Consider the following 25,579-nt stretch of genomic DNA (forward strand, 5'->3'; position numbering starts at 1 on the left):
CCATAAATCGTTCGTTTACTCAGTCAATTTCAGTGAGAGAATTTGACAGAGCCTTGGGTTGTCAGAGTTTTACTACATTTGCTAAGAGGGACCTCTACTGGATGTGTATGTGTGTATCCCAGCATCTTCGTGTTGCTGTTCCAACAGCTTTATGGGAGTGTATTAACTTTTATTATGTTTTTTAAAATTCTTTTTTCATTCTTTTTTACATTATGCACAACTCTCATTTTATGTTTATTGTGCAATAATCTAATTGTAACGTGTATTTCTTACACATTTTGATGAATTTTTATGCTTTATAAAAGATTTATGTCTAAATTTGGGGAGCTCGGAATGGATTAGGGCATGTACATGGAAAAATCACTGGAAACTACATTAATTTGTAAAGCTTGAGGCAAAGCTTGTATTTAAATTTTTTAATTGTTATTAAAGTCAAGTGATGTAACAATAACATCTACAACATGAACTATATGATTTCCAGTTGTTATTCTGGATACCAATTCATATATATACACTTACATTGCATTTAAACATTCATTAAAATTAAAACCTGTGCATAAAACTTGTGCATCATTAACTAAAGGAACCATCACAGAAAATTAATAATACAATTGAAAATATTTATTTAAGTACAAATATGTGTATGACAAGGGATGTCAAATGCTAATTAAACTTCCTGAAGCATTTCCAATGAGATGCCATAACCAGAGACTTGGAGCCACAAAGCTTAAAGCGAAGCAGTCATTTTTCAGTGCAGCTGTAGCTGAATTTCTCCCTGTGCAGGCAAAAAAAATTCTCGAGTGCTGGCATTACACCGTAAAAATCACAGGCGTTGCATAGAAACACACATTACCATATTAAATACATAAAATAAATCTTTGGATTAGAAAAACAGCCTTAGTACGACCAGGTAAATTAGTTTCTATAACCATTGTTGTGTCAGCACATACCTCTCATCTCTAGAAGTACATCTCCTTCGTAGCGAGCGAGTTCCACAGAATGTCTCTGCTCATTGTCCAGCTCAGTCCACTGGTCCTCAGTGATGGCCCAAGCCTGCTCCACAGTCAGCCAGGATAACTGAATGGCACTGAACACCACCTGACAGGCACACATCATTTTCAGTATCAAGTAACAAGGAAAAGTGTGTTTTTGTCTGAGTTTTTTCATGATTTCTTAGCTCATGCACATCTTTTGTATATATGTGTGTGTTAAGAATGTACATAAGTGTGATATGTGAACATAGGCGGAGTTTGACTTCTGGGGCAGAGGGGGCACAATGTGTTGATGATCCCGAAAAGCAGTGTCAGCAATAAAATTAACTTACAAGAATATTTATAAGAATAACTTGAAAATGAGCGTTTTTTTGTTTCCCATCATTCTTGATGGGAATTCTAAAATCAGGCTGCTTAGGCTATACTTTTCGCCAAGATCGTCATCCATTGACTAGGGAACGCCCACCGGTGTCGTGCCAATGTAATTACCCCAGTCTGGGTGGAGCCACTGCACTGCACTGATTTGCTTGATTTCCGTGTTTGGGTGATGTACTCTATCTACGAGGTTTTAAAAAATGGCACATCCATCAAAAAAAACTTTTTTTTCTGTCATATACCGTAACATACGTACTGAACGTTAAAAAAGGCAATGTTTCACTGTTTTACTCGTAGGATGACCTTTACTGTAGTTCACATACTGGATGGATGGAGTTTCTCCAGTTTAGTAAACGTCGATGTCCAAAATATAGAACTGTATTTTACTGTATATAACTGTGGTTCTTTTCTGGTTTCAATTGTTTAAGTCGACAACCCTCATAACTAATGTGTGTGTGCGCGCTCCCACGGCCAGGGGACAGAATTTTTGACGGGGCTAACTACATTGGCAAGACACCGGTGGTGGCTCTGTTGTACAATTAGCGTCTTTAGTGGGGCAAATTGAAACTCCGCTCACCATTTTGGCGGTGGTCTCTCGTGTTACATGGTCCATATTTTCAATCCTTGGTTCTTGCTTAGTAGTTGTTGTCGCATTTGAAAGCTTAGGTTTGAAAAACTGACGTATATCCATCTTGCCTTTTCGGTCCTCGAGTGGTTTTGGCTAAGCAAAGCAAATGACCGTCTGAGGTGCTAGTCACATATAAGTTTTCAAAAAATAATTTGACCAACTATAAAAATATTTAAAATATTTTTTTTTTTAAATAATTAAATTGTACTTTTTTGTTCATTTCATTTCATTTTTGTTTTTTTGCTTTACAACTTTTATAGACAATATTTTACCGGAAAATTCTTCATTTTAAAATCATATACTGTATAGGAAAGTCAATTACATGCAATGACACTTTTCGGCCACCAGGGAGGGTAGGACCCCCCCCGAAAATCCACGTATGTATGTGAAGTCTACTTGAATAAAAAGAATACCTTTTATGACCACGCCCTCATTAATTAAGACTTAAGGTCTAATTTACTAAGATTCTGTGCGCTGGAGAGCGTGAAAATGGGCCTAATGTGGCACATCCATGACTAAACAAAAAAGTAGGTATGGGCACACATTTTGCGTATGCAGCACGAACAGTGATAACTACAGTCTGATGAAATGCTAGACTATTTACATTTTCGCCATTACATTTACTTGATTAATTTTTTGAGAAAAATGTACTTTTAAGAGTAGTTTTACTAAACCATAGTTTTTACCGTTTACTTGAGTAGATTTGTGAAGAAGAAACGCTACTCTAACTCCACTACTTTGGGCTACACTAGTCGTAACATTTTTTCCTCTTTATTCTACATATTAGATTTTCCTTTTTTTTTCTTTTAAGCGATGCCAACAGTAGCTCTATCAGTTTCACCAATGAAACGTTGCAACAATAATTACGATTGCATTATACCAATCAGACTAAAGTTTGCCGTTCTATGATCACCCCGGCCTGTTCAATCCCATTGCGTCTTTAAAGTACCGTAGAAAGATAAGTATTTGACACAAAGCGCTGCCTTTAACATGACTCGAAAGCGTGGATTTTAACCTCTTTCCCAGTTTTTATTCGGCACTGATTGACCACGGAAAATAGGAGATATGATCCTTTAAATTTCATAATAGGAACTATGAAGGAACTATTCATTATTCAACAATTTAAACCAGGAACTGTTTTCTAGAGGGCACTCATGCTCTTTGGACGAATGATGCTTCAGTTTTGCAGATTTTTTTCTCTTGCTGGAATTCAATGATCCTTTTTTTTTTCTTTTTTGGTATTTCTTTGGCTTGATGCATTTATGTAATAGGTTATAGTCCAGTGCAATATTAATAGTTCATATCGAAGACTGTGCTGAGAAAAAAAAACAAACAGTTACAATAAAATTAAAAAAAATTATAACATCATAGGTTACTCACAATGTTGCTCATTACCTGAGTATTATTTTCACCAAATATTTTTTTAACTTGCATTTGACTACATTTTTTTGATGACTGCTTTTACTCATACTTGAGTAATATTATTTTGAAGTAACACTACTCTTACTTAAGATTTTTGGCTACTCTACGCACCTCCTCTGGTATGTAAACACGAATAAAGACTCGCTCCAAGTCATCAATAACATCATTCCAAAGCTCCAAAATTGCATTGCAAAATTGCTGATAGTTGTTTCTGGCATTTGAAATATGTTTACACGAGTGGGAAAAGTTCTCATGAAATCAGCCAGTGTAAGCCAATCCAAGTGTGATAAATCCTATTGTAGGTAATAAATCATTCGAATTGCTCCCCGCCCCGAACTGTCATGGGAAGCATTCAAATAAAATGTAACCACAAGAATGCTTTTCATCTAAATGTCTGAAATGTTTCGGAAACAAAATTCAGAAACATAATTGCTTTATATTTTTTATTGCTTCGGGTTAAATGAGACTGATCATGTGAAATGAATAGATATTATATCATATTTATCTGTGAAGCCCTTTGGAATATTTTTTGGATGATATAGGGCTAAAAATTCATTTGACTTGGCTTGTCCTGAGAATCGATATCATATTGGATCATCAGGAAATTGATGATTTACACACTTACTAAGCGATAACGTTCACTGAACGCGCGTCACTTGAAATATGGCCTATATTGCAAAGTTTAAATGGAAAAAGACAGTATGGTTTTCTTTTTATCAAAATTCAACCAAACTGTAGGTTGACCACTGCTGTTTGAGGTTGTGTACAAGTTGTAAAATCTATAGTCTTACTTTCGCCGTCACTAAATCCGCTTATTACCACCTAAAAAATATAACCAGAATTAAGGGGCTTCTGACTCAACAAGACATGGAAAAACTTATGCATGCATTCATTTTCAGCAGATTGTACTACTGCAACGGTATATTTACAGGTCTTGATAAAAAATCAGTCAGGAAGCTGCAGCTAGTACAGAATGCTGCAGCCAGAGTCCTCACAAATACAAGGAAGCTGGACCACATTACACCGGTTTTGAAATCGCTACACTGGCTTCCAGTGAGTCAAAGGATAGACTATAAAATACTACTGCTCGTCTACAAAACACTTAATGGCCTTGGACCAAAATACATGCTTGACTTGTTAGATTCCTATGAGACATCTAGACCCCTAAGGTCGTCTGGAACGGGTCTTCTGCATGTTCCAAGAACAAGAACCAAGCAGGGTGAGGCAGCATTTAGTTATTATGCTCCTCACCTCTGGAACAAGTTACCCGAATGTCTGAAGTATGCTCAAACTGTTAGCTCCTTTAAATCAGGGCTAAAAACGCTTTTGTTTAGCACTGCATATCCATAACTGTCTATATAACTCAATCTATCTGCTTTCTATTCCTCTTGTGCTTATCTCCACTGCTGATTTCAATTATTATTAGTAGTAGTAGTTTTTTTGTTTTGTTTTGTTTTTTTTTTTTTATTCTGTGATTAAATGCGATCTTTTGTCTTGGTTTTTACGTTGTGTTGATTTAAATGTGATTTTTATGGTCTTCATGTGATGTAAAGCACTTTGAATTGCCTTGTGTTGAATTGTGCTATATAAATAAATTTGCCTTGCCTTGCCTTCTATGAACCCAGCTGATTTTGTCTCAACAGAAGTGAATAGCCCCACTAAGGTTCTCTATGATAATATTTTTGTATATAGTACTAAAAAGGCTTGAGTCTTGAGTTGCAGTGGAATCTGCTTGAAAGAAACTACGCACAAGACGTCTTGCCATGGAATCAAAGGCGGAACTTACTGCCATCTTTTTGGGTGACAGCAGGCTGATTGCTTCAGTGGTGAGTCCTTCCACTTGTTCTTGTGTCAGAGCTGACAAAACAATGTCTTCCAGGCCCACTGAGCATACAGAAGTTTCACAAACATTGTTGTTAGATCATGAATGTACCTCAAAATAGAGAAACTTTTCCAGTCCTACTCCCAAACCCGAAGGACATTTTATTTTTAATTGTTCCAATCCATCAAGAATTGTCCTTCCTCAGTCTGGATGAGAGACAATAAACGGTTGGCAAGAAAAACATCCTTTGGGATATTACATTTGTCTGTACCTGCCAGTGTCCCAATTTCTGTAAAAACTTCAGGTCCCCAAGCACTGACTGGACCAAAGGCCTCATATCTGGACAAACGACTTGTCAAAGCCTCCATCTGCTGTTCTGTGCATGGTAAGGACATTTCCCGAAGGAACCGGACCGCCATGCTGCCTCAGGAAGAAAAGTTCCTAATTTACTCCTCTGAACATATGCAAAATATTCACATTATTCCTATGTGTGGGCATCATTTTTCTAGTTAGTGTACTGTACATCTGTTAGCCGGTGTGTTGTTCTGCCAATTGGGCAACTTGCACATAGGCCCATTTGTCCGCATTTACCAATTGCTCTATAAACACTATAGAACAGGGGTCGGCAACCTATGACACACGTGTCAACACTGGAACGTGAAGGGTAACACGCGAGCGCATGGCAAAATTTTAAAAATAAATAAATAAATAAATAAAAATACATTTAAAAACCGCCTTTTTACCTGAAATTAAGACATTTTCAGTTGCGCGCTTTGTTATTTAGGGGATTTACAGAGGCGCCACTCCCACACCCTCTGCCTATGGCGTTATATGCAGCAATAATGGATTTTGAGCACACCTCCAGCTCTTTCTCAATTTCTCGACTCCTGCGCTCGTCGTTTTTTTTTTCTCTACGCGCTCAATTCAGCACAGGCTACTAACGTGTCACAAAGCCAACCAATCAGAGAGCTGGCAGAAGTAAACTGTGTTACCAATCTGCACTTTTGGTAATTGCAGGGCTTTCATCTCCACACCGTAGTGTGGAGTGGACCGACGATTAACATGGCTCGTTGTCGTCGATTCGTCCGGTGCTTACTTCGGAGAGGTGGCGATGTGTATAAGAACACAGGGACTCGTTGGATGGCTTTTTGCTGGAGACTTTTATGAACAAAACAAAAACCAGCGGGGTACACAGCCACTTTTCACGGCGCTCTCCGTGCAACTCTCTCAACACCTTGCTTCGCTTTCTCTCTTTTCCTCGCCCAGACACCCACTTCTTCTTCTACGCTTAACTAGTAACAGTGGCGCCACCAGGGGGTGACCAGGGGTGGCCACGGCCACCCCTATAAATTGGTTGGCCACCCCACTGGCCACCCCGCTTGCCAGTATATCGTTAGATTGTTGTAGCATCAGTTATGCATTTCATCCCAAATGAATGCATTTATTTTCTTTTGTTAAATGTAGGGCTGTCAAATTTATCGCGTTAACGGGCGGTAATTAATTTTTTTTAATCACGTGAAAATATTTATCGCAATTAACGCATTCGCGGTACGACGCACTCACGGATTGCTGCAAACAGCCTACAATGCCGCCGTTTTACTTATATACAGAAATAAGAGGCAGTGTCAAGGGAGTGGAGTAGATACAAGCATTCATTGAGGCCGTGCTTTTAATTGGCAAAAACTTTGTCATCTCTCCCACAGTAACTATAAATATTGTGGGAAGCTTTTTCTTAACACCCTGTAGTATACCCAACGCAGAGAAGATATAGCATTTGCAGCCACCAAACACAGTCATGGTTGCACCACTTCCCATCGTGCATTTGGGCAGAACAGTTAAGTCGCTACAGTATCATTTACTGAAAGCTCAACAAATAGACTAGATGGCAATATTTAGTCACAATATATAAAACAAACTCACATTTATCCTTTAAGAATCACTTTCTATCCTTTCACAGCAAGAATGTTAATAATGTTATTGCCATCTTGTGGATTTATTGTTATAATAAACAAATACGGTACCTTTGTACAGTATGTTGAATGTATATATCCGTCTTGTCTTATTTTTCCATTCCAACAATAATTTAGAGAAAAATATGGCATATTTTAGAGATGGTTTGAAATGTGATTAATTACAATTAATTAATTTTTAAGCTGTGATTAACTCGATTAAAAATTTTAATCATTTGACAGCCCTAGTTATGCCTTATGCGTAATATATACATAACACATTAAAAACAGAATTGTTGTGGAACTCAAAATGTTGACTGGACAGTTATGGACTATGCACACTGAATCATTAGTAACATCAAATATTACACAATACACGAAAGTATATCAGTAGCCGTGCCCTTAAGTCTTTCTGATAATTTTCCCCTGACCTTTTTACTGCAATAATATAATGAAAACCTGAAATTATGGCTTTTAGTTTTGGCCACCCCAAGATTTTAAGTGGCCCCATCTGGCCACCCCTATGAAAAATTTCTGGAGGCGCCACTGGCTAGTCAGCCGGTCATATTGTAGGGGACAGCGGCCCCTTGGGGATGGCGGTAACAACTGGTTGGCTGGTTACTTCCGCTAGCTCTGTGTTGTGTGTTGTGTGTCGCACAACAGGTGTCAAACGCCACTACTAGACAAAACATGAAAATTCATGGAAAACAGGGACAGGTATCACATTCAGGAAGGCATATTTGTAATATAAAATCTAAAATTGTGCATATACAGTGGGGAGAACAAGTATTTGATACACTGCCAAAACCCATTGGCAGTGTATCAAATACTTGTTCTCCCCACTGTAATTCACTGGTTTAAAGTCGGCTGTTCTGACTTTGAAGGTTAAAATAGCCTGCTCTGTACTGTGTGAAAGACCTGACCTGAGAATCACACCTATTCCTCTTTTCCTGCTGGGGTGTTTGGGTGTAATATGTTTACATAAGATGATGCTGCTGTACAGCGGTTATTACTGTTGCACTTATTTTCAAGTTTTGATATTTTCTACAATATGCATATATTGTTTAGTTAATTGATAAAGAAGAATGGTGGTTTTAAGATTTCAATGTATGTCCATGTTTTTTTGTATCGAGTAAAATTACAGCTCTGTTGGATATAAACATTCAGATGTGCGTCATTAATCTTGGTGTGGCACACTGATTGACAACAAAATTTGAAAGTGGCACTCCACACCAAAAAGGTTGCTGAACCCTGCTATAGAATCTAATGAATAAAAAAGAGAATGAAAATAACGCATTTTTTAAAAATTCCACAAATTATAAGAAATAAATATAAATATTAATAAATTAAATTACTTAAAAAACTAAAAATATGAAACTAATTGTAATACAGTTTTTTTTAAAAGACTAGAATTTTTGTAGTTTATTAGTATCCCCATTAGCTGATGAACCCATCCACTATTCTTCCTGGGTTCTACACAAAACATAAACAAGAAATCAACATACAAATCAACATGGGCTATATACAAAAGAAAGAAGAGAATAAATTCTTATCTTGAAAATTCAGACTAAAACAGACATAATTCAACATACTGACAGAAAAAAAGACAGTAAGGAGGTAAATCGACAATGTCATAAATAAGTAGACAAGAACAAAGAGAAAGAATTCCATTACAATTTGCATTAAAGATTGAGTATAGTTGACCCTAAAATACTGCTTTATTTATTTATTTATTTAATTACTTTTGAGGTTTTTTTTTATTTGGTCTGGAAGGGCATTCCATTCCACCATAGCTCTACATAATACAGTATGTTGTTTCGAGTTAGTTTTAATGATACTTATAGTGTAGTTGCCACTAGTAGCATGTCTGGTGGGGTATGCATGCAGAGTTGAGCTAAGAATGTAATGCTTAAACAATCTGTCTGGTTTGCACAATGTCTAAATGTTTTTCAGAAAGGAGAGAAGCGATACCAAGCCTTGTATCAATTTATTTGGTCCTAAAAACAATGCTCGTAGTTTTTGATATGTTAAGAACCATTTTGTGATCAGAGATCCATTTGAACACCCACTGCAGCTCTTTGTTGAGGGCTGAGGTGATTTCCGCCACTGTTTGTGCAGATTATAGAGTGTTGAATCGTCAGCAAACATACACACACTGGCATTTTCACAGACATGTGGGAGGTCATTTGTAAAAATAGAGAAGAGCAACGGCCCTCGTGAAGAACCTTGCAGAATTCCATATTGTATTTGTTGTATATTTGAGAAGCACCCATTAAACAAAACTGTCTGAGTTCTACTGGTTAGATAACTTTCAATCCAAGCTATACCAGATGAGTAAAGCCAATGCACCTAAGGTTTTTCAGTAATACATTGTGGTCGATGAATTCGAAAGCAGCACTAAAATCTAATAGAACTGCTCCACAGAATGAAGACGAAGACATGAATTCAAATTCTAGTAAGTATGTCCCGTGTGAATTTTGCTCTGGAGATTTTACTGATTTATTTTCGTTTTGTTTTATAAAGTTCTTGTGGCTTCAACTATCTTAACCCTTTGGTAGCAATTGACGGCAAAAGACGTCCATTCCATTTTAACTGGGAGCCCCTTCCAGTTGAAATGCATTGGATGTCTATTGCCGTCAATAGATTTTTTTTCATGATCAATTTCCATCTTTTAATAACAAACACAAAACATACTCTGTGAACTAGGCTGGCAGCGAATGAGTTAAGACCATGATAACTTTTGAATAACTTTTGAACTGTCCCCTAAGGGTTTTAAAAAATGCCACAATTACAAGAGACAGCAATTCAACAAATTACACCCAAATATTAAAATTTGTTTTGTTTGAGATTCAATTTGGTCATTAAGTCGGGATGGAACAAGAGAAACATGGGATTTTAGGGGGTACATGCAGTATTTATTTATTTATTTATTTATTTTCATTATTTTCCAAAATTGTTTTCTGTTAGTCACTTTTAAGATTTGGTCTCAGGACGACGACAAATACATCTACTCTGCATGTTTTAGTATTTAGATTTAACATGTGAAGGGAGGGACGTAAAATGTCCTTCAATTCTGCAATGACCCATACACGAGTTAATTGACTTACCTAAGGTTGTAAGCATTCAATCTTTTCATCTCCGAGGGATATAAACCACAGATTAGGTGACCAAATATCGCCAGCTCAATGACTGAAAGCTGCTCGATTTTCAATTTGCTCTTGTGCATTGCCCCCAAAATGACTGTTCTCATCTAAAAAGGCACAAGGAATGATTGGCACATCCACTAGTTTTTAAGTCAACATGTATCAACTTCACATTTGAATTTAATTGACCTTCTTTGTGCTCCAGGAGGACAGTGTCCCTAGATGGGCCAACACAGCCAGATCAGTCAGCGAGCTGTCATGCAGTTCTCTAACTGTCATCTCGGTCACCAGAGAACCAAGAGTCAGGACGTCATCTGTTCTGAGCTCACTCACTGGATTGAATGCCTGAAATGGACGCAAGACTGATGATGGCACTGAAAGTACTTTTGGGCCACGCCGTTAACTGTGATGCAGACTAAGTGGAGTGATACAATCAATGGACACTTCATTAGGTAAACGCTAAGAAAAATGTAATAAGATTTAAATACAAAAGCTAGTTTTAATAATATGTAAACTAGTGTTTCTTACCACAATTTGTTATCATGTTTACTATTTTATATAATAATGCTGTACGTGTAAAACCTATGTTCGTCGCTGGCCATATCATAATTATGGTTTCCTTTTGGGGGCCATTATTTGGCAACACTGATCCAATTAATCGACAACGAATCAATGATCATATGAATCAGCAACTATTTTGGAAGTCGATTAATTGTTATGGATGTTATTGACCTAAAAATTGTCCAAATCCTATTTTTTTAGCCTTTTAATAACAAATATGTTCTTATTTCTTTTTCATTTTGATATATATTGAAGATGTATTTACTTATACTCACACATTTGTTCATTTCATATGAACTTGCATATTCATTCATTGCTAGTATATTACTGACATCTGTGAACTCTATATCTGTTTTTCCTTCCTCATCAAGGTTATCCAGATAAGAGTGACTCTAGTGATCTTCCACTGTTTTTACACAGTTGGTGGGGAAAACTTTCCGGTTTGCATAGCCATAATATAAAGTGTAATATTCGGAAGGTTGGGAGGGAATCTCTCGAAGGCACCTGGGGCACTCCAGGGGATTTAGTCCTGGCCGGCCAGCTTTTGATTGTTCTTTACTTAATAAATGTGCTTTAGTTGATTTTTGCTTTCTTTTTCTTGTGAATTGTGTGTCCTCACCTCCATTTTTTTTTTTTTTTTTTTTTTTTTTTTACAATTTTAGTTTCAAAAAAGGGGTAAAGAGTAAATACTGTACTTTTTTTTTCAGTTGGTAAGGGGAAAAGAGTGAATATGGAGTTACACCTTTAGTATAGGCACTCGAAGCACTTTGACACAATATCCTCATTCTACCACTGATGATGTAGCACCAAGAATAATGTGGGGTTCAGTATCTTGCTGACGGATACTTAGACAATGTCACAAGGGTGGAGAATTGAATGCACAACCTCTGGGTTGGGGAAGGACTATTATACCACTGAGGCACTCCACCCCCATATATTCTGTATTTCCTACTTTCTTTTAAATGTTCATTTATTTTTAAATTGTATTTTTTAATTTACATTTTGTCCATAAAAAATAAAAAGGGGAAAGAGGAAATAGTCCCCCCCCCCCCTTTTTTTTTTTTTTTAACTCATTGGCTTCCATTGACAAACATCCAATCCAATTATCAGGTAATACACCCCTCCCAGTTGAAATGGATTTGACTGTCAATGGCAGTGAATGAGCTAATAACATAAACAAAAACAACTATAAATAATATCCATTCTTTTCATAGATTTATTTGTTTATTTTTAAATTATTAAAGAGAAATAAAGCAGTAAATATTTTCCGATTTCCTTAGTCCTTAATCTTTGATTGGAGATTACAGAAATTGAATTTGTGAGAAATATGAAGCCAATGCACAGGATTTACTTTTGTGAGCCACATTTCTTTGTGACAGCCGCACTGACACAGAGTTGTTTACTAACCTGCCTAAGTCTGACCCATAGTGCCCGGCGCTGCTCAGAGCTCAGTGAAGTGTCCTGGCCGAAGACTTCTACACACTCTGTCAAGTCGACTTGTGTCATGCGGCTCAACTGAGATGATGTCCATGCAGAGGGGAATGTACCTCTGATGTCTGCACAGCTGGGAACTGTAACATGGCTTAGAGTATGATTCATAGTCTATTTTAGTTCACAAAAGAAAATACTGAACCTTGTGCACCACCGCCTTGGACTTTTACAATCCCTCGCACGAGGCTCTGAGTTGTCTCTTTTTGAAGACGTTGGTCCTTGCGCCACTTTAAACACACTTCACCAACCGCGCTCTGCTCCCAGCGTTTTTGACCCACAAGAACCTGTTCCACTGTGTCTTTATTCAACACTTTCTAAACAGGGGCACAGTGTGTCACATACTCATTTTTAGACAGCCTTGGGATAACATATAACAAGTTATTCAACAGGGTCAGGTGCACACCAGTGGGATGGAGTTAATCTGTTTTGCTGAAAGGGAAAACATCAGCCTTCCCAAATGTTCAATGTCTCCAGCTTTCCACTTTGATGGTTCCCTATAAAAGAAGCAGTCATATCTGTTAGTCAATGTCACATTGACCCTATGGTGCACTCATTGGCTACCGTTGACGGCACTAGACATCCAAAAACATTTAATGCAATAAAACATTAGCATTAACAGCCAGTCACATTCGCACTTTAAATGAATTGGATGTCCATCGCAGCTAATGGCAGGTAGAGAGTTAAATACTATGAAATCTTAAAAATCTGAAAAAAAAATCAACTTCAGAGTGTTGTTTGGGACCATACCTAAGCCCTTTTCACACACATATCCAGGGAAATTCCCATGTACCGTGACGCAGGATCTACTTGCGTCATTGCTTTCACGCATGTAGAGATGTCCCGAGAATGACCGGGTTGGACACTTTCACAGACTTGTCCCGTGTTGCCCACTGACGCTCTCTGTGCGGGGAGGGCTGCCGGTGCTATTTTATAACCCAGACATTACGTCATTTTTGGTCGGCATCGGCTGTCATAATGTTGGTCAAATTGAGTACTAAAGGGAGCGTTCCCGACGTCGTAACTGCAGCCAATTCAAGCTCATCAAGACTGTATTTAGGCCCCGGCGATCCAAGAGAAGGGTGGAAGGAAGAATCCCACTGGTTTTGTTTCGTTGTCATATCAGCTCTCTGCCTACCGCTTAGGTCAGTATTTTATTGATCCCCGTCGACCTGCTGTCACGGACCCATTGTGTTTTTCCCCCTTTTCAGCAATTGCGTGTGTTTTTGTATTTAATAAACCCTTTAACCCTATAAACCACGGATTTCCAAAGATGGACAATGGACTCGCTTTCTTATTTCTACTGTCACAGATGCGTTGTGTAAATCCCCCTTTTCAGCGATCGCATGTATTATTGTATTTAATAAACCATTGAACGCATCCCTCTGTTGTTTTTTGCTTTAAAGTACAACCTTGTTTCCGTAGTACCGGACCCTAACATCAGCAACAAAATAAACCACACATTTCCAAAGATGGACGATGGACTTTCTTCCTTGGCTCTAAGATCGCGTAGCAATTTAATTTCGTTGTGTTTTCATTTTAATCCAGCTATTTCCAGCTTGCTATGTTGATAATTGTGCTGTTTGTTTACCGCTTTTCGTCTTACTGCGAAGAGGGAGGAAGTGACGATCGGCCCGCCATGATATTTACGTCATCAGCCATCGTGCTGTGACCCGGCAATTTAACGCCTGCTTTCACACACACCGCTTCCCGGGAAAGTCTCGGACATCATACTAAGATGCGACCCGTGAAATGTCCGCTAGTCTCCGTGTTAATTGACCCGGGAAATTGTTTTCACATACAAATGCTGCCCGGTTAAATCCTGCGATATTCTCAGTGTTTCGGAGTGTGTGAAAGGGGCTCTAGAGTGTATTTCTAGTTGTATTCATTTTTATTTGGTTAATTTGTATTTTATTATAATGTACATATACAGTGGTACCTCTACATACGAAGTTAATTAGTTCCAAGACCTTGTTTGTAAGTCGAAATGGTCATATGTCGAACAGAATTTTCCCATAATACATTATAATTCCATTAATTCATTCCACAGCCCAAAAACCTACATTAAATCTGTTAAAAATGCCAGGTTGTTTGCATGTTACGTGTTTTGAATCCCCCTGGTGGCGAGTTGCAATTTGTTGTTTTTCTGATCAGGCATATCAGGCCTACGTTTTCATAGAAAGAAAATATAAAGACAACGCGTTGATGAAGAGAAAGTTTTGGTCTGATTAATTCGGGACAGGCATCATTATTGTTCTAACCTGACTATCTGCAGTGGTATCCATTCTTCTAGTCAGACCAGCTCAGTGCTTTTTTTACAAAATCCCTTAATAAATAATGCTGTTACTATTGCAAAAAGCAATTAAAAGAGCAAAATAAATACGTAATGTATTTTGCGTAGTGTACCTGAACGCACCGCGGGGCTGACAGCGGAGGGAGAGAGTGCAGTTGACTTTCTCTTTTAACGTCTTGTTGTTGCTATCAGTTGGCGACGAGTGTTGTGTTCCACAAGTTCTGCAATAAATGACCTGACAAAGCTGGTGATCTCTTTGGCGATGGTACCAGAATAATAACTGTCACCTTAACGTATAAAGACTGGCGAATAGAGGTCGAAGGAGTATTGTCAAGCAGTTCATGGACATGCAACCCACGCTCATCTTTTTCTATCATTCCATCTTTATTTCAATGGTAAGCCTCACCTTTTTTTCTTTTTTCATTACCTGCTTTAACATTCTTGGAACCCATGTTGATATCTCTCACAAGAAAATCCGCCTTGCGTCAGTCTTGCGGGAAAACAATGAAATTGCGGCACTGTCATGAACATGAATCGTCGTATTTCGAGCATTTCTTCGGATGTAGAAACAAATGGCATGTCAAATTTTACGTCGGATGAGAAAAAATCGTGTGTCGACGCGATCGTATGTCGAGGTACCACTGTACAATATATTGAATGAGTGTAACTTTTATAAATCTGTTGACTGAATGATATTTTTAAAGTCTGATTTACCCCATGAGGTCTTTCTGTGTGAGTAGGACACTGATATCTTGCAAGGCTTCTTTTGGAAAACAGAAGCTCCTCATTTCCTCCAGCCGCAAAGCCAGAGCACCTTTGTCTACCGCAGCCAAACTGTCTCTATCCAAGAAAGGCAGAAGAGGGCCCAGCAAGTCCAGAATAGGGCCGTCAATCTCACCCACATTATGAGAAGAGGAGCCCTGCAGAGCCCACATGCTGTGATACAGTTATTATTGTAAATATTTATATCACAAATCTCCTAATGACTCAAAATGCTTCCAAATTCAAGGCACGTAGCTGTTTCAATATCTCGTTCAGTGTGTAATTATAAATTTTGAAATGTTTTTATTATGCATTCGTTTAATTTTCATCTTTCAAGGTAATTCAAAAATCTTACTTGCAGTTTTAATACTACAAACAAACAAAGTGTTTGTTCTACTTTTACCAGCCTTTCTTATTACACACATATAGAAAGTGAGACATTTCGATACTGCACTTACATTGGCTCTCATACATCAAAAGCGGCCATGACCCCAATCATGGATACGTCTGCACAATCTCAGTCCAGCCAATAGTAGAACTAATTCAAAAACTACCTCCACAAAGATAATGATACTTGAATGACGATTATAAATAATATTACCAGTTCCCTTACAGCCTTTTCTGCCATGTTCGACTGCTTGTAATATGGCAGCTGGAGGAAATCAGCTAAGTGTGACTGAACATGGTCGAGAATAGCCCTTAGGGATGTATTGGAAAGGTCGTCCATCATTGTCACTCTGACAGAGAGAGAGAGCACAGCAGAAGTAGTATTTTTTTGCAAACTGTGAATGATTTATGTAAGGGTTGCGTCTATATACTACACAAGAAGATACTTGCGGTAAAGTAGCAGAAAAGCGAGGGCTCAAAGTGACATCAAGTTGAGGAGATATTCGCACTTCCTCTACAATACATTTCCGCTTGATATGTAACACACACAAAAAAGTTAGCAGTAAAGACATTTTTGGAGACACTTGCATGCAAATCTGAAAGTAATTGAACTGGAAATTTTAATGAGTCAGCATTTTTTGGTGCATTAACCCTCACCAGAGCAGGTCTCAAGTTTCCAGGCAACATGGTTACAAAGTGAAGCAACTCTGCAAAATCACTGTCATTGCTCCAAAGTCTTAAAAAGTTACATGTCATTCCAGTCGCAACGTGGCCCAGGTTCCTACAACCACATAAGTGCGTTAGCACATTTTACAGTTTAAACCAGGAGTCAAGAACAACATAGCCTCTTCTAAAAATAGCTGCAGAATTGATGCCCAATCATGTGTCTCTTTTCATCCTTCTACGATTAATTTACATTAGTTTATCACTAGCAAATGTCAATGGCAGCCAATGAGTTAAACATTGTTTTTTGGGGGGGTATGGCTCAAAGGAGTAATGGTAGTTTCATTCATTTAAATTTTGAAAGAACATTTGAGTCAAGAATGTGTGCTGAATTATGAGCATGGTCATGGAATGAATTTTCAACTAACTTATATGTCAAGTCACCACTGCAATGCAGTACAGTTCAACACATACCCAAATTGTTTGTCGGACCAGGCGTTTTTAAATTGAGGCATACAGCATTTCTCTACTTTCCCATGGTAACACATAGACTTACCTCACCATCTTGCTGGTAATGTTTTTGGAGTTCTGCATCCACTTGAACAGAAGTTGAGCCTGTCCAAACAAAAACACACAAAAAAAAGTGTGTAGCAAAACCTGAATTATTTAAACAACTATAGTTACTATCCCGAGTTTACTTTGACAAATGGTTGCCAATATTTTGCTGGTCACCGCATATGTCTTTATATATTGCACTTAACAGATACCGCTACACAATGTATCCCTTTATAGGACACTATTTAACTCACTGAAATAAGAGCATTCACAGCCAGTCCTCCCAATTTAAATGAATTGGACATCGATCATTGTCAATGGCAGGCAATGTCAACCTGAGTGTATTATTACTTTTATCCATTTTAATTCCATTAATTTTGTTTTTAAGTCATATTTTAATTTATGAAAATATTTATTCATTTAAAAGTTTTCATTCATTCAATCTTCCTAGCAGTTTACATTTAAAACAATATATAAAATAATATTTTAAAAATATAATAATATTAATAATAAATAATTAATAATAATTTTAAAAAGAAAATAAAAAAATCTTTGCAGATATAGTTAGAATTGAGACCTGATATCACATTTTGGGTCATGCAGGCCACACCAAATGTAAAAAATGTGCTGTCTATTGGGTCAAAGTTTTATTATTACTATTGACAAAAATACTCACCTGCCCTACAAAGGGCTTCAATGGTCAAAAGTGCACAAATAATATAAAGATGCACGATCAGATACCGATAATTATCGGCCGATAATGGCAATTATGACGTAACACAGATAATCCAGGTAAAAAAGAATTCAACCGATAATGCAATCCGATAATTATATACTTGATTTAGCCTCCAAATTTGCGCAACCTAAGAATTCAGCACCACCGCCTCCTCAACCCCTCCCCTCTCTGAAGCCCCTGAGGGTGCAGGAGTTGAGGAGGCGGAGTTACACAACAGAAGCAGTTGGAGATAATGGCAACACTGTCACTAGCCTGGCTGGATATATCCGTGTGTGAAAAAAAGACGACGCTCTCGCCATCTGCAAAACATGCACTGCAGAAGTTCCACGAGGCGGAAAAAAGCATCCTCGTTCAGCCCAAAGCGGGTGGTAAACTCTATCTAAGGCTATACACCGGCACGAGACCGATAGTCAAGAAGTAGCCGTCTTCCAACGGAGCCCGTTTCCCCGGTGGCGGGACCTGCAGCGAACTCCCCGGTTTCTCGAGCGTTCCCCCACGGCGTGCGAGAGGCAAAGCGTGCGCTTCTGTCCGAAGCAGAACCAGGCCCCGAACATGCCGGGGCAAGCCGGCCGGGGCGGGCAGATATCCAGTACGAACGTAGATGCCGCTGCCGCTCCGGTTCAACTCATCGAGCACCACGGCCAGACAGAGGCCTGGCGTCTGGATGGACTGAAGAGCACAGGCGGGAGGGGATGCCGGACGAGAGACGTTTTTTTTACCGAAATGACCCGAGAGCCAAAGCCCCGGATAAAAAAATAATGCAGTTTATACGACCACCGTTCTTCGTGAAAAACATGCCGATCACATCTGTTTCACCACGGACATTTGGACAAGTGATGTCAAGAAAGCATGCTTCTTATGACGGCACAGTGGTTAGATGATAATTTCAACATGCACAAAACCACACAAGAAGTCAGCCAGTCAGTAATGCATTCAGTATGCTGTAAATTCATGACGTCTTAGATCATTCTTCTTAAATCTAGTCAAATAATTTTCCCCGTCTTGTTTTGAGTGTTAAAGACTAGTTAACAGATGAATGTGCCAGATTATTCCACTTACTTGAAGTACCAGTCCTTCTAAAAATATTAGCATATTGTGATAAAGTTCATTATTTTCTGTAATGTACTGATAAACATTAGACTTTCATATATTTTAGATTCATTACACACAACTGAAGAAGTTCAAGCCTTTTATTGTTTAAATATTGATGATTTTGGCAAAAAAGTCAAGAAAAACCAAAAATCCCTATCTAAAAAAATTTGCATATTTCATTTGACCAATACAAAAAAGTGTTTTTTAATACAAAAAAAGTAAACCTTCAATTAATTATATCAGCTATGCACTTAATACTTGGTCAGGAATCCTTTTGCAGAAATGACTGCTTCAATGCAGCGTGGCATGGAGGCAATAAGCCTGTGGCACTGCTGAGGTGTTACGGAGGCCCAGGATGCTTCGATAGCGGCCTTAAGCTCATCCATAGTGTTGGGTCTGGTGTCTCTCAACTTCCTCTTCACAATATCCCACAGATTCTCCATGGGGTTCAGGTCAGGAGAGTTGAAAGGCCAATTGAGCACAGTAATGCCATGGTCAGTAAACCATTTACCAGTGGTTTTGGCACTGTGAGCAGGTGCGAGGTCATGTTGAAAAATGAAATCTTCATCTCCATAAAGCTTTTCAGCAGACGGAAGCATTAAGTGCTCCAAAATCTCCTGATAGCTAGCTGCAATGACCCTGCCCTTGGTAAAACACAGTAGACCAAAACCAGCAGCTGACATGGCACCCCAGACCATCACTGACTGTGGGTACTTGACACTGGACTTCAGGCATTTTGGCATTTCCTTCTCCCCAGTCTACCTCCAAACTCTGGCACCTTGATTTCTAAATGAAATGCAAAATTTGCTTTCATCTGAAAAAAGCACTTTGGACCACTGAGCAACAGTCCAGTGCTGCTTCTCTGTAACCCAGGTCAGGCGCTTCTGCCGCTGTTTCAGGTTCAAAAGTGGCTTGACCTGGGGAATGCGGCACCTGTAGCCCATTTCCAACACACCCCTGTGCACAGTGGCTCTGGATGTTTCTACTCCAGACTCAGGCCACTGTTTCTGCAGGTCTAGAATCGGCCCTTCTCCACAATCTTTCTCATTGTGCAGTCACCTCTTCTAGTTGTGCAGCGTTTCCTGCCACACTTTTTCCTTCCCACAGACTTCCCACTGAGGTGCCTTGATACAGCACTCTGGGAACAGAATATTCGCTCAAAATTTCTTTCTGTGTCTTAGCCTCTTGCTTGAGGGTGTCAATGATGGGCTTCTGGACAGCAGTCAGGTCGGCAGTCTTGTCCATGATTGCGGTTTTGTGTAATGAACCAGGCTGGGAGATTTTAAAAGCCTCAGGAATCTTTCGCAGGGGTTTTGAGTTAATTCGTTGATTCAGATGATTAGGTTAGTAGCTTCTTTAGAGTACCTTTTCATGATATGCTAATTTTTTGAGATAGGGATTTTTGTTTTTTTCTTGACTTTTTTGCCAAAATCATCAATATTAAAACAATACAAGGCTTGAACTACTTCAGTTGTGTGTAATTAATCTAAAATATAAGAAAGTTTAATGTTTATCAGTATATTACAGAAAATAATGAACTTTATCACAATACTGTATGCTAATTTTTTGAGAAGGACTACTATGTAAATATTGCCATTTGTTCTTATTAACCCCATACATCTAAAAAAAAAAAAAAAAAAAAAAAAAAAAAAAAAAAAAGGGTCATTTTTCACCTAAATCAAGAAAAAATTGCTTCCAAATAATGTTTTGAACCATACATATTCTTAAATAAAGAACATTTCTGACAAGTTTTTTTTTTAGGATTAAGTATCATAATTTATTGCTTAAAATAAGGCTGTTAAGCTTATTTTCAGCTAGCTATTTTTCTTCAAGAAATCTGAGTGAAATACACTTAAAGCGCTGGCAGATAATTTCACTAATTTCCAATAGATTTACACTTAAAACTGACTAGTTTTAAGGAGGTGTGTTTTTGCAGTGTAGGGATGTTATATATGTTAGGAATGGCTTACTTTTAAAGGCATTTTTGTGCAACTCTGGTATTTACTCTGTAAGTAATTGTTGCCAAAAGTTTACCATTACACAATGTCAGACAATCTGTCATTATTTAGATGTTGGAATTTACTCCTTGTTCACATTTGATGTTGAAAAAAAGAGCAATAAATTATATTTTTGCACAGTAATATTTTCTCTTGTGTGTACTTAAAAATTTTACATAAATCTTTTAATAGAATTATCGGCTTGACATTATCGGTTATTGGTTGGAACGAGGAGGAAATTATCGATATCGGTTGAAAGGTGTATTATCGAGCATCACTTAATATAAATACACTTGAACATGCTTTAATATGGTAAGAACGCAAGTATTAAAATGCTTGCCGTTGTTACATAAGATGGATATACATCTTACTCTATACTGTATGTGTATAACGTAGTACCGTAGGTTAACTCCACCTTTGATTTGAAAACTCTCCTCCAGCTGATCCGCCTTCCTTCATGTTCGAGGGAACTTAATAGAAGCCTGGCTGTGACAAAAGCCCTTTCATGTACCTATTATTAATTTATACAACATTCCTCCGCACTGTGTCAGAGCCAAGCTAATTAGCGTGATGGAGGCTGGCACATACGGCACATTAATATTCTGAAAGGATGATCTCAAGCATATCCAATGATTTTGCAGATTAATGGGAGGCAATCAATGATGATTAATGCTTGGCTTTTTCTGGCTCTTTCTTCCTTTTTGTATGTTGCTGACAACCTATTGTTGCTATGTTAATGGGAAAATTTTTTTTTAAGTGAAATACGCACCTGCTGTGGCGACCAGTTGATGTCTCCGTATAAGCTTATGTCACTCGGGAGGCCTTCCCTCTTTAGGGCCTCAATCAGCTTCCTCAGTGGGATTAATGGCAGGAGGCAGGTTACATGCTGAGTGATGTTGAGTGAATCTTTGTGTAAAGCCTGGTGATAGATGAGGCCATGTTTGTTTGTTTTTAATTTTATATCACCTTCTGCCCAAAATTGACTTTTGCATTAAAATGTGCTAAGGAATAAGAGTAAAGTTATCTCATTCACTGCTATTGACAGTGGTAGACATCAAATCTATTACAACTGGGATGGCTGGCATTGAATGATCATGTTTCGCTGCTATTGACGGTATCCTTCAATCGCTGCCAGCAACCCAGTCAAATTGGTTTGGATGTCTCATGCCGTCAAAGGCAACCAATGAGCTAAGGAAACGAGGACTGTTAGATTAAGTGTTGGAGATAAATATAGTAAATAAGCCCATCACCTCCTTCATCGCATTGTATAGCATTGCTTTATGGCCAGGCTTGAGCTCTGCCAGCACACTTTTCCAACATTGACAGTGAGCAGTTTGACTGATTTCAGACCAGCGTAGGCTGCTGAGCACAGCAGGGGAGAGCCCAGAGTGTAATGGCTTCAGTCTGCACAATTTTTCCACGGTGAGCTGCCAGGGAGGTGAGAGTGAGGCTGACCCATATGGAGCAAACAGTTTGACAAATTTTCACTTACATCCGTGTCTTTTGAAATCTTGGACAATATTTGAAAAGCCTGGAAAAATAGGAGACAAATGAAAACGTGAGCCACTAAGAACTAGAGGTAAAACAATGACAACATGGCATATCTTTCAGATGAATACTGGTCTAAATAATGTTTCAGTTTTGAAATCCACTTTTCATTCATCTGTACTATAGCTCCTTTCTACGACGGCCATGCTTGTGAAACAAGCCTTTAGTTTCCGTAAAAACATCCCACTAGTGGGGTTCAGAGATTGATAGAAGACTCAGAAAGTAATCACAGTTGTGATTTATTTTGAGTGCCATTGCTTTTGCATGTAAGTACCCGTAATTTTCGGACTATAAGCCACTACTTTTTTCCTCGTTTTGAATCCTGCGTCTTATAGTCCAGTGCGGCCTATATGTTCATTTATTTAGGCTAATAGGTAACACTTTATTTGACATTAATGAATGCTTATGACAGGTGTCATTAAGTGTCATCCGGAATATTTTGTCACTAACTCCATTTATGTCCAGCTCGGATTTTTCACATCCATTCAAAAGTGACATCATTTGAATCAGATGCACTTGTTTGAGGTCAATAGCACAATAAAGACACCTGTCCACCCCATACGATCAGTGAGAATCAAACTTGTAAGATGGTCAAGACCAAAGAGCTGTCCAAAGTCACCCAAAAAAAATTGTTCACCTCCACAAGGCTGGAAAGGGCTACGGACCAATTGCCAAGCAGCTTGGTAAAAAAAGGTCCACTGTTGGAGCAATCATTAGGAAATGGAAGAGGCTAAACATGACGGTCAAACTCAATCGGAGTGGAGCCCCATGTAAGACATCACCTCGTGGGGTCTCAATGATCCTAACAGAGGTGAAGAATCAGCCCAGAACTACACGACAGGAGTTGGTCTATGACCAGAAAAGAGTTGGGACCACTGTTTCCAAGGTGCTGTTGGTAATACACTAAGACATCATGGTTTGAAATCATGCATGGCACGGAAGATTCCCCTGCTTTAAACCAGCACAGGTCAAAGCCCGTCTTAAGTTTACCTATGACCATTTGGATGATGCAGAGGAGTCATGTGAGCACATTTTGTGGTCAGATGAGAGTAAAATAGAACTTTTTGCTCATAATTCGACTAACCGTGTTTGGAGGAAGAAGAATGATGAGTACTACCTCAAGAACGCCATTCCTACTGTGAAGCATGTGGGTGGTGGCATCATGCTTTGGGGGTGTTTTTCTGCGCATGGGACAGGACAAGTGCACTGTATTAAGGAGAGGATGAATGGGGCCCTATAATGTGAGATTTTGGGGAACAACTTCCTTCCTTCAGTCAAAGCATTTCACATGGGTCATGCCTGGGTCTTCTGACTATACAATGACCGGAAGCACACAACCAGGAAAACCAAAGAGTGGCTCCGTAAGAACCATAACAAACTTCTAGCATGGCCTAGCTGGTCTCCAGACCAAAACCCAATAGAAAACCTTTGGAGGGAGCTCAAACTCTGTGTTTCTAGGAGATAGCCCATAAACCTGACTGATGGGTGGTCAAGATTTTTCTTTTTAGATTATCTCTCTCACAGTGAACATGCACCTACGATGAAAATTTCAGACCCGTTCATGATTTCTAAGTGGAAGAACTTGCAAAATAGCAGGGTGTTCAAATACTTATTTTCTTCACTGTACTTTATATGGTGGATAAATGTAGTAGATGTTGAATGGTAATACCAGCCAGGACTACAAGTTTTATGAACTCTGAGAGTGAAATGAGCGTCTATAAAGATTTTAGCTCTATAAGAAGGAGGGAAAGCTGGAAAAAGCAGTGCAAGTGATTACCACATGAGCTAAGCTAATGTACTAATGTGATATATTCGAGTATTAGGCTTCACATCACATTAAACGAAAATAAACAAAACAAACAAAAAAATTTCGGGGGTTTTAGAGAGCATTTTAAGTTGTAGAGGAGCTCATTCATTTATTGTCACCCATATTAGGTAGGGACAAAGGTTGTTATGCAGTGTCAGACCATGACATGATGGTAATTATTTTACATTCAAGTGAGTATGCACTAATTTAGTGGTAAAAGTAAAACAAAAATATTTTGTATATATTTGAAATAAATGAATTAAAAAAAAAAAAAAAAACATGGTATCTATACAATATCATCATTAGCAGATACCACTCAGAATTGGTATCTGGAACCAAAAAAAGGGCATTGGTGCAACACCAGGTAGGTTACAATACTTTCTCCTAACCTGTGCTGGAGAATATCTTCCCATTCCTGTTTGGGAAAGGAGCTCTAGGACCTGGTGTGACGGAAGTGACAGTAAGAACGACGCTCCCAACTGGGGTAGGAGTGCACTCAGGCCAGTCAACTCTGCTGCAGTCATGTCGCTGGCATTTAATGCCCGTATAGCTGGGATCAACCAGGATGATAGCTGTCCAGGTAGAACATTAATAAGTCACAGAAAAACAAAAATTTAAAACAGAAGGTCATAACTGTTTTTGTGAGGACTTATGATATGAACGTGACCGCCTCACCCTGCCACCCAAGCTGATAAAATCCTTGGACACACATTGAACCAGCTGCTTCTGAAGAGCGGGGTAAAGAGCTGGGTCCAGAAGGAATGGATGTAGGTCAAGTGGATCCAGGTAACATGCAAGAACACCAAGCCTGCAGAGCAAGATTGGAGTCAATATTATATTATTACAGGGTGGGGCAGAGCAACTTGCTTATCTAAATTGTGCGCCCTAAAGCGATGGTTGCTCTGAGGATGGTCGATATGGACATGTTTGAGAGGGTGGGGCTTAAAGTTTGGTTCTTAACATGCGTTATTTATTTTGTGTTTATTTTTTAGAAACCCCAGTGAGCATCATGGAGTGGAACGCGCTTTCCCAGTTGAGGCATTTTTTTCAAGCGGTCGCTCAATCCTCGCAACCTAACGTGAATTCCGTGGACATTTCAATATTGCCCCCCGTGGTCGTATTCCTGGCCGGCAGTCGATCTGGTTCAGTGTTGGCAGGAAACACTCATTGATAATGTTGACATAAAGGTCAGATGTCACTGATAGTGCCTGTTCGTTTTCGTCAAAAAACCATGGGCCAAATATGCCAACTTGCGATAGTGCAGACCAAACAGTTAACCGTAGTGCATGTAGAGGACATTGATGAAGTTCTCTGGGTTTTCAGGACTCCAATAGCGCATGTTTTGCTTATTTATAGATC

The 25,579-nt window shown here is 38.7% G+C and overlaps 1 protein-coding gene across 3 annotated transcripts in view; it reads right to left on the minus strand.

Annotated features, from left to right (window-relative positions):
- Positions 1-427: 427 nt before the first annotated feature.
- The window catches only part of LOC130923020 (stereocilin-like), a 57,171-nt gene continuing 32,019 nt past the window's right edge, over positions 428-25,579 (minus strand). For 2 of the 3 annotated variants that reach the window (XM_057848402.1, XM_057848393.1), the window contains 19 exons: positions 24,896-25,028; positions 24,610-24,792; positions 22,358-22,396; positions 22,116-22,292; positions 21,635-21,784; positions 17,042-17,100; positions 16,480-16,603; positions 16,273-16,352; positions 16,037-16,172; positions 15,388-15,593; positions 12,787-12,877; positions 12,526-12,697; positions 12,300-12,463; positions 10,521-10,676; positions 10,296-10,438; positions 5,511-5,659; positions 5,204-5,301; positions 951-1,098; positions 428-775 (listed from right to left, as the gene is read on the minus strand). In XM_057848402.1, coding sequence (XP_057704385.1) covers positions 657-775; positions 951-1,098; positions 5,204-5,301; positions 5,511-5,659; positions 10,296-10,438; positions 10,521-10,676; positions 12,300-12,463; positions 12,526-12,697; positions 12,787-12,877; positions 15,388-15,593; positions 16,037-16,172; positions 16,273-16,352; positions 16,480-16,603; positions 17,042-17,100; positions 21,635-21,784; positions 22,116-22,292; positions 22,358-22,396; positions 24,610-24,792; positions 24,896-25,028 — 2,527 coding nt within the window. In that variant the 3' untranslated portion in view covers positions 428-656. Of the gene's footprint in view, positions 776-950; positions 1,099-5,203; positions 5,302-5,510; positions 5,664-10,295; positions 10,439-10,520; positions 10,677-12,299; positions 12,464-12,525; positions 12,698-12,786; positions 12,878-15,387; positions 15,594-16,036; positions 16,173-16,272; positions 16,353-16,479; positions 16,604-17,041; positions 17,101-21,634; positions 21,785-22,115; positions 22,293-22,357; positions 22,397-24,609; positions 24,793-24,895; positions 25,029-25,579 lie in introns of those variants that run through there. The other variant, XR_009064643.1, reaches the window with a different exon arrangement.

The sequence above is a fragment of the Corythoichthys intestinalis genome, chromosome 1, assembly GCF_030265065.1.
Source record: "Corythoichthys intestinalis isolate RoL2023-P3 chromosome 1, ASM3026506v1, whole genome shotgun sequence".
NCBI classification, from domain to species: Eukaryota; Metazoa; Chordata; class Actinopteri; order Syngnathiformes; family Syngnathidae; genus Corythoichthys; species Corythoichthys intestinalis.